The sequence below is a fragment of the Scyliorhinus torazame genome, chromosome 16, assembly GCF_047496885.1.
Source record: "Scyliorhinus torazame isolate Kashiwa2021f chromosome 16, sScyTor2.1, whole genome shotgun sequence".
NCBI lineage: Eukaryota > Metazoa > Chordata > Chondrichthyes > Carcharhiniformes > Scyliorhinidae > Scyliorhinus > Scyliorhinus torazame.
The window spans coordinates 38,609,606-38,625,410 of NC_092722.1; the positions used below are offsets into that span (position 1 = coordinate 38,609,606).

Genomic DNA, 15,805 nt, shown 5'->3' on the forward strand with positions numbered 1-15,805 from the left:
GACCTGTGTAACCTGGTTATTCTATGGTGGGTACTTTAATGTGGCCCATTAAAGTTATTAATCTGTATAGTGGGTGTGATACTTTGCAAAATCTGAATTGTCAGAGAGTTGTCTTGGGTGTTAGTGGCCATGGTAACCAGCGCCATCAAACTTTCTCCTCATAGGTTGTTCTCTCCGATGCCGATAGTGGAGCTCAGTTTGCAGCCTCCGAACGGACTGGCGACATCACAGAAATTGAGTCCTCTCTGTTTAGCTCCTTGGGCATCCCGTCTAGCCTGCGCACGCCATCTCCACGCAGACGGACCTCTCCGCGCCACAGTCATTCACCGCGACACCTCTCGCCTGCCTTCACCGACTCCATATACTCGGCTGTTCAGGTTGCCGTGCAGAAGAGGCAACTCCTGATCCAGGTAGCGAGGCGCTGAAAACCGTGGGGTCGTAGAATCAGAATTTACAGTGCAGAAGGGGGCCATTCGGCCCGTCAAGTCTGCACAGGCCCATGGAAAGGGTACCCTACCTAAGCCCACACTTCCATCCTATCCCAGTAACCCCACCTAACCTTTTTTTTTGGAGACTAAGGGCAATTTAGCATGGCCAATCCACTTAACCTGCATATCTTTGGAGCACCCGGAGGAAACCCACGCAGACACGGGGAGAACGTGCAGACTCCGCACAGACAGTGACCCAAGCGGGAATCAAATCTGGGACCCTGGCGCTGTGAAGCAACAGTGCTAATCACTGTACAACCGTGCCGCCCCCGGTCCATGACGAGTCCCAGACAGATTGACCCTCTGCTGTAGTAACAGCCTCCTCCTCCTTCAGGAGGCAACCCCAAGAGACCATTGGCAATCATAGGCTTCCATCAGATTGGGTCCATGATTGTGATTGACAAAATACTGCAGTGGTTTTGCCGTTGCCTTCTGCACTCTGGCTGCCCAGGAAACTCTCTGGCTCTTTATCACCTGCCATCAGGCATATTGGAAGGATTGACAGGCTAATAATCAACCTGTTAGCCACATTATAAATACACCTTCCATGACCATAAAGTCATGGAGCCTTACAGCACTGAAAGAGGCCTTTTGGCCCATCATGTCTGCACTGGCCAGCAAGCACCTATCTAGCCTAATCTCATTTTCCAGCACTTGGTCCATTTGTACACTATGGTACTTCAAGGGCTCATCTAAACGCTTCTTAAAGATTGTGAAGGTTCCCTCCTCTACCGCCCTTTCAGACAGAAATTTCCAGATTCCCCCCACCCTCTGGAATTTTGTACATCTCGGTCAGGTCCCCCCACCCCCTCAGCCTTCTCTGCTCCAAGGAAAACTACTCCAGACTAACCAGCCTCTCTTTAGAGCTGAAATGGTGAAAGTCCTCTGCACCGTTTCTAGTGCAATCACATCCTTCCTATTGTGTGGCGACCAGAACTGCACGCAGTACTCTCGCTGTGGCCTAACGAGCGTCTTATAGCCCCATCATAACCTCCCTGCTCTTGTATTCGATGCCTCGGCTAAAAAACATCTTAACCACCTGTCCTGCTGCCTTCACCCCAAGACCTCTCTGGTCCTCTGTACTTCCTAGCATCCCACTGTTCATTGTATATTCTCTTGTCTTGTTAGCCCTCCCAAAAATGCATCACTTCACACTTTTCAGGGGTAAGTTCCATTTGCCTCTGTTCTGCCCATCTGACCAGCCCGTCTATAACACTCTGTAATCTAAGGCTTTCCTCCTCGCTATTTAGCACACTACCAATTTTCATGTCATCCATCAACCCACTGATCTTACCTCCCACGTTCACGTGTAGTTCATTACTGGGGAGAAGTGGGACTCGAACCCGGAGCTTCTGATCCAGAAGCAGGAGCATCACCACTTGAGCCACAAGACCACCTTTGCAGTAATAGCACCCTCAGAAAATATCCTTAGAGCAATAAATGGCAGGATTGAAATAAATTTAATTCCGTTTAGCAGCTGCCCCTGGCTTATTGTGCCTAATTTTGCCTCCTGGAGATGTTGACCATAAGACGTAGCAGCAGAAGTAGGCCATTCGGCGCATCGGATCTGTTCTGCTATTCAGTGAGATCATAACTCTTGTTGGAGGCACAGATCTTTGCCCCACATTTCACCCAAATATCCATTTGAGCCTGTACAGTGAGTATTCACTGGCTAAGTCTCCCCTTGTCTTGCCCGCTATCCTGGTGCACACTTCCCAGCAGGAGCAGGAACCTCGGTCCAATTCCCCCTCTGTGACTGCAGAACACAAAGGCCATTAGTACATGTACCACCCTGGCCGAGAAAAGCCAACTCAGCACAGATGAGAGCTGGAATCGGTTTAGTTGGTCTCAAAGTGCTATTATCACCAATGGCGCTGACAATAGAACAGCAGCGCATTGCGTTTGAAGACCTGCTTGGCCAACCTTTTTCCTACATTGGGGTCTTGCTGACACACGTGGGAATGGGATCACCTGCCTCTCGAGAGTTGGTAACTCTGTTTCCAGGTGGTTCATTTGAGACTTTATTGGTGTTCTAATCTTTACACTTGTGGCGCACTGTGAGAGAAATTCAATTCAGGAGACCATCAAGTCTGGGATTTGGTGATTCATTAGGGGCCCAGTGCAGTGTTGTGCCCTGGGCACGTTGGACCCTCTCAATGGCTATTCAGCTCTGTAATGCTTAGCTTACCAACTAATGTCCCCCATTCTAGTGACCCAGGAAGAGGTAGTGGCCTGGGGTTACGCCCTCTGACCTTTGTCTATTAACCCCATGTTCTTGTTCAATCCTCAGTTAATCCTGAAGCGTTTTTGTGTGTTTTCTTTCGTCCCCTCGACAGGATCTCCGTGCAAAGTACGAGGCAACCCAGGACTCGCTGGCCAGCCTGAAGAAGCAGTTGGGCGACAGTGAGAACGATCGTCGGGCATTAGAGCAGCAGATCCTCAAGCTCAGGGAGGAGACCGAGGACTCGGTGCGAGCCAAGGATGATGCCAAGCGCGACGCTAACCGTTTCCGCTCTTCTGCCGACCTGCTAGGAAGGTGAATGTTTTATTCTTTCCAAATAAATACTGCCTTTTAAAAAAAATTCTGGCTTACTAAGTAGTTTTCATAGAATTTACAGTGCAGAAGGAGGCCATTCGGCCCATCGAGTCTGCACCAGCTCTTGGAAAGAGCACCCTACCCAAGCCCACACCTCCACCCTATCCCCATAACCCAGTAACCCCACCCAACACTAAGGGCAATTTTGGACACTAAGGGCAATTTAGCATGGCCAATCCACCTAACCTGCACATCTTTGGACTGTGGGAGGAAACCAGAGCACCCGGAGGAAACCCACGCACACACGGGGAGGATGTGCAGACTCCACACAGACAGTGACCCAAGCCAGAATCGAACCTGGGACCCTGGAGCTGTGAAGCAATTGTGCTAACCACAGTGCTACCGTGCTGCCCCTGAGAACCCGGGTCCTCAGCGCCGTGAGGCAGCAGTGCTAACCACTGGTAGTTTTCTAAGCTACCAAACTTTCTTTAGATCCCAATTTATTCTTCTGCTTTTTGGGTGCTAAAAATGGAACCTGCAATTCGGCAATGGTTTAATTTAATACCTTAACTGATCCCCTGCCCCTCCCCAATTGGCCTGGTCCATCTTTTGGTTTTTCTTTCTAAAAGTGAGAAATCAAACTTGGAGAAGTCCCTTCAGTCCCTCCAGCAACAGATCGAGACATTGCAGCAGGAGAACGAGAAACTGCAGTTAGCCAACGGGGAACTCCAGCGCCAGCGAGACAACCTGGAAGACGAGAAGGAGGACATCTTGAAGGATAAGGAGAGAGCACAGAAAGAGATTGAGCGAGGGTGAGTGGGACGGTGGGGGCTAGGAGAGGGGTGGCGGTTCAAGATTGAAAAGAGGCCTGCAACTTGCCTAGAAGCCTAACCTGCCTGAATGCTGTGTGTGCTCTCTTTCCCCCACCCCACCCCCCCACCAGCCATAAGATGCTCGAGCAGATGGAAGTGAAGAATTCAAGCATGAAAAAGGAGTTGATACTAGTGAAGGAAGCCTTGAGCAAGGCTGCACTGGATAGAGAAGTACTGGAGAATGAGAAGGCTGGAATTGAGGAGGCACTAAGCAAGGTAAACCTGGAAAGTGAGGAAGAATCACACCGCTAGACTAGAACCAGGCAGGAAATGTGACATTTCTTTCCCACTTCAGTTTTCATCTACCTCTCCAGAAGGTGCCAACTGAAGTCACAGTGGATTTTCACAGGCGTGGGTATCCTTGGTAACCTGTCCAAACAGCCGGTCATCATGTGTGGCCGATGACCATGAGTGTTGCCAGGGCATTTGACTGGAGAAAGGGGGGGGTGAGGAAGGGGTTGGGTATCCGGACAGCAGAACAGGGGAGGGGGCCATCACAATTGGAGCCCAATCCTTTTTTTTAAATTTAGAGTACCCAATTCTCTTTTTCCAATTGAGGGGCAATTTAGCATGGCCAATCCACCTACCCTGCACATCTTTGGGTTGTGGGGGTGAGACCCACGCAGACACGGGGAGAATGTGCAAACTCCACACGGACAGTGACCCAGAGTCGGGATCGAACCCGGGTCGTCAGCGCCGTGAGGCAGCAGTGCTAACCACTGTGCCGCCCGGAGCCCAATCGTGTCATCGACCAAATATCTGCACTCCTGGTCTTGTAGAAGGAGTGATTCAATAGTGAACAGGAGCAGGAACCCGGGCTGATTTTTTTCCCTTTCTAACCCTGAGCTACTGTTCCCATTTCTAGAAACCCTGGATGAGATCAGGTGACACAGCACAAGCCAGGAACTGACTCTGGGATCAGCCCGGGTTCTGTATACCAACTAAAGCACTGGGGGAGCTTTCAGACTTTGTCACAGGATTATCACAGTGCAGCAGGAGACCGACCATTCAGCCCATTGTGTGTGCCCGCCCTGGTCCTCAGGCCATTCAACAATGAGAACAGTTTCTCCCCGTTTGCGCTACCCAGCCCCGCCACGATTTTGTATACTCCTGTCAACCTTCTCAACTTCAGTCCCGACTTCTCCCCTCTATCTACATGACGTATCTAAGATAGATTCTCGTTAGGCAAGCGGTTCAATGGTTACCGGGGGGGGTAGATGGGAATGTAGAACTTGAAGCGCAAGCAGATCAGCCCTGATGTTGCCAAATCGCGCAGCAGACCCGAGGGGCCGAATGGCCTGCTTCTGCTCCTATTTTGAATGTTTGTATGTGACAGGATATCCTCATCCCTCGAACCATTCCCATGAATCTTTTCTGCTCCCTCTCTATAATGGCTACACGTCCTTCCTAAACTGCGGCACCTTCATTCCTATCTGTGATTTTCCTGTCCTAATAGCTTTCCCATGTACTGGAGTCGAACCACGATGCTGGAAGCAGAGATCTTATTCACCTGTCCGCCGGGGGTCATGGTCACGTTGAGGGAAGGGCTACGTACAGTGGCTTGTCTTACATTTCCAAACATTGTTCTGGTGATTCCCTATTTCCTACGAATACTCCCAGCCTCCTCGATGTTTGGGCCCGACCCACCACGAAGCATTTCGAGAAATGTTTATCGTCCGTGTTTATTTTCTCGCAGCTTCGTACAGTGTGCACTCCCCGGGAGGCTGTGACAATGGACACGATAGAAAGAGGCAGGTTGTTAGCAGGGTCCCACTCACCCCCCACACCTACACCTGGCACCAAACAGAGAGGAGGAACAAACTCTCGCCCAGAGCCCAGATGGTTCCCTGAAGTCACCTGTCTAAATTTGCGCGTGTGATGAGCAGCTGGAATATTCCCCTCTGCTTGCCACTTTTGTAGCGAGTAAGCAATAGTATCAAGTGGGGAACGTTTGGCTTTGGGGGTGGGGGGGTGGGTGGAGGGGTGGGGGGTGGGATGGGGGGGGGAGGGGGTTCACCAGACAGAACAGTGATGGGACTGCTCGTTCCTTCCCAAGGTGGAGACTGCAAACGCCGAGATGGAGCTCATCCTCAACAAGTTGAGGACGGAACAAGCTTCTCTCCGGGATTCCCTGTCCAAGATGAGCGCCTTCAATGAGGGCCTGGCCCAGGATAAAGTGCAGCTGAACAAAATCATCCTGGAGGTAAGGAAGCAGAAAGCTGAGCCTCAAGCTTCCCCTCTGCACGCTCACCCGCTCCCTCCCACTCCTGTGCTGAATCCTGTTGGAATACACTTCCAGAGGAGCTGGCAGCCCTGCAGTACCCCCAACAAGGTGACCATTCCTGGTCTGCCGGCCTTCATGGTGAGCTCCTTGATCGTGGTCAGCATCACAGCCCAGTTTCATTCTGTCCAGGCAAGCCCTCCCCGCAGGGTCACAGGACAGTGATCAGAAGCAGGGATCCCAGCTTATTTTCCCCTCCCTAAGTTCCACAGTGAGGGGTGCAGCTAGTCACTGAGCCACTGGAGGAGCTCTTTCAGGAAGTTGGCCAAGTAAGTTGCATTTTTTACCAGGGGTGTGGACGTCACTGGCATGGCCAGCATTTGTTGCCCATCCCTAATTGCCTTTGACCTGAGTGGTTTGCTAGGCCATTTCGGAGGCAGTTTGAGAGTCAACCATGTTGGCATGCGCCTGGAGTCACATGCAGGCCAGACTGGGTAAAGATGGCAGATTTCCAATAGTGAACCAGGTGAGTTTTTACAACAATCGATGATAGTTTTGTGGTCATCATTACTGAGACTAGCTTTATAATTCCAGATTTATGAATCAAATTTAAAATCAGTTTCATTTGAATTTGAATCTGAACCGTGTTTCCCAGAACCCGGGCCCCTGGATTACCCATCCAGTGGCATTCCCACAATGCAGCCATTTCCCCGTGAGACTGCAGACTGATGTGCAAGTTAACCTGTGCCAATGCTTGGTTAGGCTCCTTCACTCTCTGCTGTCTTGTAGCTGGAGGATGAGAAGGCCACGCTGCTGGGTCAGAAGAAAGAAGTCGAGCAGGAGAAGGCCTCGATCCGTGATGAGTTAGTCCGGCTGGAACAAGAGAAGCTGGACCTGCACACTGAGCGCCACGGCCTGGATCACTCCCTGCAGATCGTGGAGCAGAGCCGGGAGAGACTTGAGCAGGACCTGATGACGTACCAGCGGGAGAAGGGAGAGCTGCAGGGTCAGCTGGGACAGGTAGAGAAACTGCCGTTATAAGCAGCAGCTCCGCACGGTTACCCAGCAAGTCACTCTTCTCCCTGCTGAATGAACAGACAGATGTTATGCAACGCGTGGGCTTTGGGACAACAACCTGAGAATCTCGCATCTCTCTCCACGCAGGTGGCGCGGCAGAGGAACACTCTGAACGAGGAGCTCGTTGAGGCTCGCGGTGAGGTCGAGCGCAACAGTGAGTTGCTGTTCCGTGGGGCCAAAGAAAAGGAAGAACTGACCAGGGAGAAGGCGAACCTTGTGGTTCAGCTCACGGCATCCGAGCGAGAGAACAGGGCCTTGGCAGACGAAGGAGCAGCTCTCAGGTGGGAGCAAACATACGCGTGATGCTCGCGATAAAGAGAAGCTGCCCCAAATTCATCAATGCAAAAGAAAACATATAGATTATATCAGCGATATATGCAGCTTCGATGTTACACTCCCTCAAACCCCTCACAGTAACTCCCTCATATAACTCACACCACTCACTGTAACTCCCATATATACCTCAAACCCCTCACAGTAACTCCCTCATATAACTCACACCCCTCACTGTAACTCCCTCATATTACTCAAACCCCTCACAGTAACTCCCTCATATACCTCACACCCCTCACTGTAACTCCCTCATATACCTCACACCCCTCACTGTAACTCCCACTTATACCTCACACCCCTCACTGTAACTCCCTCATATACCTCACACCCCTCACTGTAACTCCCATATATACCTCACACCCCTCACTGTAACTCCCTCATATACCTCACACCCCTCACTGTAACTCCCTCATATACCTCACACCCCTCACTGTAACTCCAATATATACCTCACACCCCTCACTGTAACTCCCTCATATACCTCACACCCCTCACTGTAACTCCCTCATATACCTCACACCCCTCACTGTAACTCCCTCATATACCTCACACCCCTCACTGTAACTCCCTCTTATACCTCACACCCCTCACTGTAACTCCCTCATATACCTCACACCCCTCACTGTAACTCCCTCTTATACCTCACACCCCTCACTGTAACTCCCTCATATACCTCACACCCCTCACTGTAACTCCCTCTTATACCTCACACCCCTCACTGTAACTCCCTCATATACCTCACACCCCTCACTGTAACTCCCTCTTATACCTCACACCCCTCACTGTAACTCCCTCATATACCTCACACCCCTCACTGTAACTCCCTCATATACCTCACACCCCTCACTGTAACTCCCTCATATACCTCACACCCCTCACTGTAACTCCCTCATATACCTCACACCCCTCACTGTAACTCCCTCATATACCTCACACCCCTCACTGTAACTCCCTCATATACCTCACACCACTCACTGTAACTCCCTCTTATACCTCAAACCCCTCACAGTAACTCCCTCATATACCTCACACCCCTCACTGTAACTCCCTCTTATACCTCACACCCCTCATTGTAACTCCCTCATATACCTCACACCCCTCACTGTAACTCCCTCATATACCTCACACCCCTCACTGTAACTCCCTCATATACCTCACACCCCTCACTGTAACTCCCTCATATACCTCACACCCCTCACTGTAACTCCCTCATATACCTCACACCCCTCACTGTAACTCCCTCATATACCTCACACCCCTCACTGTAACTCCCTCATATACCTCACACCACTCACTGTAACTCCCTCTTATACCTCAAACCCCTCACAGTAACTCCCTCATATACCTCACACCCCTCACTGTAACTCCCTCATATACCTCACACCCCTCACTGTAACTCCCTCTTATACCTCACATCCTCACTGTAACTCCCTCATATACCTCACACCCCTCACTGTAACTCCCTCATATACCTCACACCCCTCACTGTAACTCCCTCATATACCTCACACCCCTCACAGTAACTCCCTCATATACCTCACACCACTCACTGTAACTCCCTCTTATACCTCAAACCCCTCACAGTAACTCCCTCATATACCTCACACCCCTCACTGTAACTCCCTCTTATACCTCACACCCCTCACTGTAACTCCCTCTTATACCTCACATCCTCACTGTAACTCCCTCATATACCTCACACCCCTCACTGTAACTCCCTCTTATACCTCACATCCTCACTGTAACTCCCTCATATACCTCAAACCCCTCACAGTAACTCCCTCATATACCTCACACCCCTCACTGTAACTCCCTCTTATACCTCAAACCCCTCACAGTAACTCCCTCATATACCTCACACCCCTCACTGTAACTCCCTCATATACCTCACACCCCTCACAGTAACTCCCTCATATACCTCACACCACTCACTGTAACTCCCTCTTATACCTCAAACCCCTCACAGTAACTCCCTCATATACCTCACACCCCTCACTGTAACTCCCTCTTATACCTCACACCCCTCACTGTAACTCCCTCTTATACCTCACATCCTCACTGTAACTCCCTCATATACCTCACACCCCTCACTGTAACTCCCTCTTATACCTCACATCCTCACTGTAACTCCCTCATATACCTCAAACCCCTCACAGTAACTCCCTCATATACCTCACACCCCTCACTGTAACTCCCTCATATACCTCACACCCCTCACTGTAACTCCCTCATATAACTCACACCCCTCACTGTAACTCCCCCTTATACCTCAAACCCTTCACTGTAACGCCCTCATATACCTCACACCCCTCACTGTAACTCCCTCATATACCTCACACCCTCACTGTAACTCCCTCATATACCTCACACCCCTCACTGTAACGCCCTCATATAACTCACACCCCTCACTGTAACTCCCTCTTATACCTCAAACCCTTCACTGTAACGCCCTCATATACCTCACACCCCTCACTGTAACTCCCTCATATACCTCACACCCTCACTGTAACTCCCTCATATACCTCACACCCCTCACTGTAACGCCCTCATATAACTCACACCCTCACTGTAACTCCCTCATATACCTCACACCCCTCACTGTAACTCCCTCATATACCTCACACCCCTCACTGTAACTCCCTCTTATACCTCAAACCCTTCACTGTAACGCCCTCATATAACTCACACCCTCACTGTAACTCCCTCATATACCTCACACCCCTCACTGTAACTCTCTCATATACCTCACGCCCCTCACTGTAACTCCCTCATATAACTCACACCCTCACTGTAACTCCCTCATATACCTCACACCCCTCACTGTAACTCCCTCTTATACCTCACACCCCTCACTGTAACTCTCTCATATACCTCACACCCCTCACTGTAACTCCCTCTTATACCTCACACCCCTCACTGTAACTCCCTCATATAACTCACACCCCTCACTGTAACTCCCTCTTATACCTCACACCCCTCACTGTAACTCCCTCATATAACTCACACCACTCACTGTAACTCCCTCATATAACTCAAACCCCTCACAGTAACTCCCTCATATACCTCACACCCTTCACTGTAACTCCCTCATATACCTCACACCCCTCACTGTAACTCCCTCTTATACCTCACACCCCTCACTGTAACTCCCTCATATACCTCACACCCCTCACTGTAACTCCCTCTTATACCTCACACCCCTCACTGTAACTCCCTCATATAACTCACACCCCTCACTGTAACTCCCTCTTATACCTCACACCCCTCACTGTAACTCCCTCATATAACTCACACCACTCACTGTAACTCCCTCATATACCTCACACCCCTCACTGTAACTCCCTCATATAACTCACACCACTCACTGTAACTCCCTCTTATACCTCACACCCCTCACTGTAACTCCCTCATATACCTCACACCCCTCACTGTAACTCCCTCATATAACTCACACCCTCACTGTAACTCCCTCTTACACCTCACACCCCTCACTGTAACTCCCTCATATACCTCACACCCCTCACTGTAACTCCCTCATATAACTCACACCACTCACTGTAACTCCCTCATATAACTCAAACCCCTCAGAGTAACTCCCTCATATACCTCACACCCCTCACTGTAACTCCCTCATATACCTCACACCCCTCACTTTAACTCCCTCATATAACTCTAACCCCGCACTGTAACTCCCTCATATACCTCAAACCCCTCACTAACTCCCTCATGTAACTCACAGCCTCACTGTAACTCCCCCATATACCTCAAACCCCTCACTGTAACTCCCTCATATAACTCACACCCTCGCTGTAACTCCATCATATACCTCAAACCCCTCACTGTACCTCCCTCAGATACCTCAAACCCCTCACTGTAACTCCCTCATGTAACTCACACCCTCACTGTAACTCCCTCATAAACCGCAAACCCCTCACTGTAACTCCCTCATATATCTCACACCCTCACTGTAACTCACTCATATACCTCAAACCCCTCACTGTACCTCCCTCAGATACCTCAAACCCTTCACTGTAACTCCCTCATATAACTCACACCCTCACTGTAACTCCCTCATATACCTCAAACCCCTCACTGTAGCTCGCTCATATATCTCACACCCTCACTGTAACGCACTCATATACCTCAAACCCCTCAATGTACCTCCCTCAGATACCTCAAACCCTTCACTGTAACTCCCTCATATAACTCACACCCTCACTGTAACTCCCTCATATACCTCAAATCCCTCACTGTAACTCGCTCATATATCTCACACCCTCACTGTAACGCACTCATATACCTCAAACCCCTCACTGCAACTCCCTCATATAACTCACACCCTCGCTGTAACTCTCTCCTATACAAAGAACAATACAGTATAGCACCAGGCCCTTCGGCCCTCCAAGCCTGTACCGGTCATGATACCAAACTTTGCCAAAACCCTCAGCACTTCCATGTGCCGTATCCCTCTGTATCCATCCCATCCATGAGTTTGTCAAGATGCCTTTTTGTTTAGAAAATATTTAATTGAAGTATTTGTAATTTTCACAATTTAACATGTTGACATTTCTAAAACAACCGCACGGGTCGCCGCACAAAATACCCCCTAAAAGAACAACAAACAATAAACCACGTCCCCCACTCCTCCCGCCCTGTCCCCAATTACCCGTGTACTAAGTTCCCTGTCCTTATTTAACATTACCACGCCTCCTGTCTCCCCCCCCCCCCCCCCCCCCCCCCCCCCCCCCGCCCCCCCACTCCCCTTTTCCCTTTCCTCCCTTACTGCTGACGTTCAATTTTTGTTAAAGAAATCGATGAATGGCTGCCAACTCCGGGCCAATCCCTGTATTGATCCACTCAGAGCGAACTTGATTTTCTCCAGACTGAGAAACCCTCCCATATCGCTGACCCACACTCCTGACTTCAGGGGCTCCGCGTCCCTCCATCTCAGCAAGATCTGTCTCCAGGCCACCAGGGAGGAGAAGGCCAGAATATCGGCCTCCCTCCCCCCCTTTGCCCCCGGATCATCCGATACCCCAAATATTGCCAATTCTGGACTCGGAGTTACCCTCCCTTCCAGGACTTCTGACATAACATCCGCAAATCCCTGCCAGAATTCCCTCATTTTCGGACATGCCCAAAACATACGAACATGGTTGGCCGGGCTACCCCCACACCGTCCACATCTGACCTCCACCTCTTTGAAGAACCTACTCATCCGGGCTACCGTTATGTGGGCCCTGTAGACTTCCTTGACCTGGTCAAGATGCCTTTTGAACGCCATTAATGTATCTGCTTCCACAACCTCCCCTGGCAACGCATTCCAGGCACTCACCACCCTCTGCGTAAAAAACCTGCCTCGCACATCTCCTCTAAACATTTCCCCACGGACCTTAAACCTGTGCCCCCTGGTGACTGACCCCTCCACCCTGGGAAAGAGTGCCTACCCATCCACTCTATCCATGCCCCTCATAATCTTGTAGACCTCTATCAGGTCACTCCTCAACCTCCGTCTTTCTAATGAAAACAGTCTGAGTCTATTCAGCCTCTGCACATAGCTAACACCCTCCAGATCAGGCAACTTCCTGGTAAACCTCCTCTGCACGCTCTCCAAAGCCTCCACATCCCTCTGGTAGTGTGGCGACCAGAACTGTGCCCAATATTCCAAGTGCGGCCTTACCAAAGTTCTATACAACTGTAGCATGACTTGCCAGTTTTTATTCTCTATGCCCCGTCCAATGAAGGCAAACATTCCGTATGCTTTCTTGACTACCTTAGCATCCCATTTCCCTGGGTTTCTGTGGTTATGACTCATCTTTCATTCTTACTCCACAGTATAAATATTTCCAACTTTCACTGATGCTGCCAAACCTGCTGAGATTTTCCAGCATTTTCCTTTTGGTTACGAGGAACATGAGTATGATTAGTGAGGCAAAAGAAACCCACTCTTTAATGCTAAGTCACTGGTGGTCGCTCACACCTCTCTGACGGTATCTTTTATTGCGTCAGGTCTGAGAAGGAGGCCCTGGAGACTGCACTGTTCGACACCCAGCAGCAGCTGGCTGTGCTGGAAGCTCGGAAGGAGCAACTTGAAGGAGAGAATCAGACTTTGCTGCTGGCTAAGGAGGCTCTCCAAGGTAAGACCACCATTACAGGAAGGAAATAGTGGAAGCACAATATAAACTAGGCTAATTAAATATAATCCGAGAACGGTTACAAGACAGAAGGAGGCCATTCAGCCCGGCCTGGGGGGTCGTGAGTAATGCAAAAAGATGAGTGACAAGAGTGTAGTAGGAGGAGAGTGTGAGTTTCCGACTCACTCCCAGGCTCAGGATGTTCACTCAATCCTCCTCAGCCACTGAGAGAGTGGAGCGGATTAAACGAAGATGTGTGTCGATAAAGGTGAGCGAGAACCCTGACACTGAGAGCAAGCCAGACATATTGATACCTTCTGCCCCCACGCACACTCCCCTCACGTACACTCCCCTCATGCGCACTCCCCTCACGTACACTCCCCTCACGCGCACTCCCCTCATGCGCACTCCCCTCATGCGCACTCCCCTCACGTACACTCCCCTCACGTACACTCCCCTCATGTACACTCCCCTCACGTACACTCCCCTCACGAACACTCCCCTCACGTACACTCCCCTCACGCGCACTCCCCTCACGCACACTCCCCTCACGCGCACTCCCCTCACGCGCTCTCCTCTCACGCACTCTCCTCTCACGCGCACTCCTCTCACACACTCTCCTCTCACGCGCTCTCCTCTCACGCGCACTCCCCTCACGTACACTCCCCTCACGCACACTCCTCTCACGCGCTCTCCTCTCACGCGCACTCCCCTCACGCACACTCCTCTCACGTACACTCCTCTCACGCACACTCCCCTCACGCACACTCCTCTCACGTACACTCCTCTCATGTACACTCCTCTCACGCACACTCCCCTCACGCACACTCCTCTCACGTACACTCCTCTCACGCACACTCCCCTCACGCACACTCCCCTCACGCACACTCCTCTCACGCGCTCTCCTCTCACGCACACTCCTCTCACGCACACTCCCCTCACGCACACTCCTCTCACGCACACTCCTCTCACGTACACTCCTCTCACGCACACTCCCCTCACGCACACTCCCCTCACGCACTCTCCTCTCACGCACACTCCCCTCACGCACACTCCTCTCACGTGCACTCCTCTCACGTGCACTCCTCTCACGCGCACTCCCCTCACGCACACTCCCCTCACGCGCACTCTCCTCATGCACACTCCCCTCACGCACACTCCCCTCACGCACACTCCTCTCACGCGCACTCCCCTCACGCACACTCCCCTCACGCACACTCCCCTCACGCACACTCCCCTCACGTGCACTCCTCTCACGTGCACTCCTCTCACGTGCACTCCTCTCACGCACACTCCCCTCACGCACACTCCCCTCACGCGCACTCCCCTCATGCGCACTCCCCTCACGCGCACTCCTCTCACGCGCACTCCCCTCACGCACACTCCCCTCACGCACACTCCCCTCACGCGCACTCCCCTCACGCACACTCCCCTCACGCACACTGGAACGCAGGGTATAGGGCATCAGAGTGGCCAGCGCTTCCCCATTACTAAACATGGAGCAGTGTATTCAGGGAAGAGGGGAAAGACCTGAGGCATATTACCCGACCCACTGCTCCGTGTTTAGTAATAGGCAAGACTGGCCACTCTGAGGCCCCATACCCTGCATTCCAGTCTTGCTGGCTCCGACTCATTGCCCCAGCTCATGCCCCATAGCCCACACTCTCCACGAGGGGAGATGGCTTGGTGATAATAACAGTGGGCGAGTAATCCAGAGGCCCAGACCGTGGGGACAAGGATTAAAATCTCGGCGCAGCTCCTTGTGGAATTTTAAGTTGATTTAGTAAAATCTGGAATGTAAAGCTGGTCTCAATGGTGGCCATGACAACTATCATTGATTGCGATAAAAACCCATCCGATTTACAAATGCCCTTTAGGGAAGGAAATCTGCCGTCCTTACCTGGTGCGACCTACATGTGACTCCAGACCCACAGCAATGTGGTTGAATCTTAACAGCCCGCAAGGGCAATTCGGGATGGGCAACAAATGCTGGCACAGCCAGTGATGACAACATCGCATGAGAGAATTTAAAAAAAAATTCCCACTGGGGTAACTGGATTAGGAGCTTGAGTATTGCTGAAAAGAAAGACATGTTGTTGTTGTTCATCTTTTGCTCATCAAGATGCTGAGAATCCTAATGTGCT

General features: G+C 51.0%; 1 protein-coding gene across 5 annotated transcripts in view; it reads left to right on the plus strand.

The window, feature by feature from the left end:
* Positions 1-15,805, plus strand: part of LOC140392749 (uncharacterized) — a 156,459-nt gene that overhangs the window by 74,830 nt on the left and 65,824 nt on the right. For 4 of the 5 annotated variants that reach the window (XM_072478330.1, XM_072478325.1, XM_072478329.1 and 1 more), the window contains exons 12-19: positions 165-410; positions 2,825-3,024; positions 3,654-3,836; positions 3,968-4,112; positions 5,953-6,099; positions 6,907-7,137; positions 7,282-7,475; positions 13,537-13,664. In XM_072478330.1, coding sequence (XP_072334431.1) covers positions 165-410; positions 2,825-3,024; positions 3,654-3,836; positions 3,968-4,112; positions 5,953-6,099; positions 6,907-7,137; positions 7,282-7,475; positions 13,537-13,664 — 1,474 coding nt within the window. The remainder of the gene's footprint in view (positions 1-164; positions 411-2,824; positions 3,025-3,653; positions 3,837-3,967; positions 4,113-5,952; positions 6,100-6,906; positions 7,138-7,281; positions 7,476-13,536; positions 13,665-15,805) is intronic. The other variant, XM_072478331.1, reaches the window with a different exon arrangement.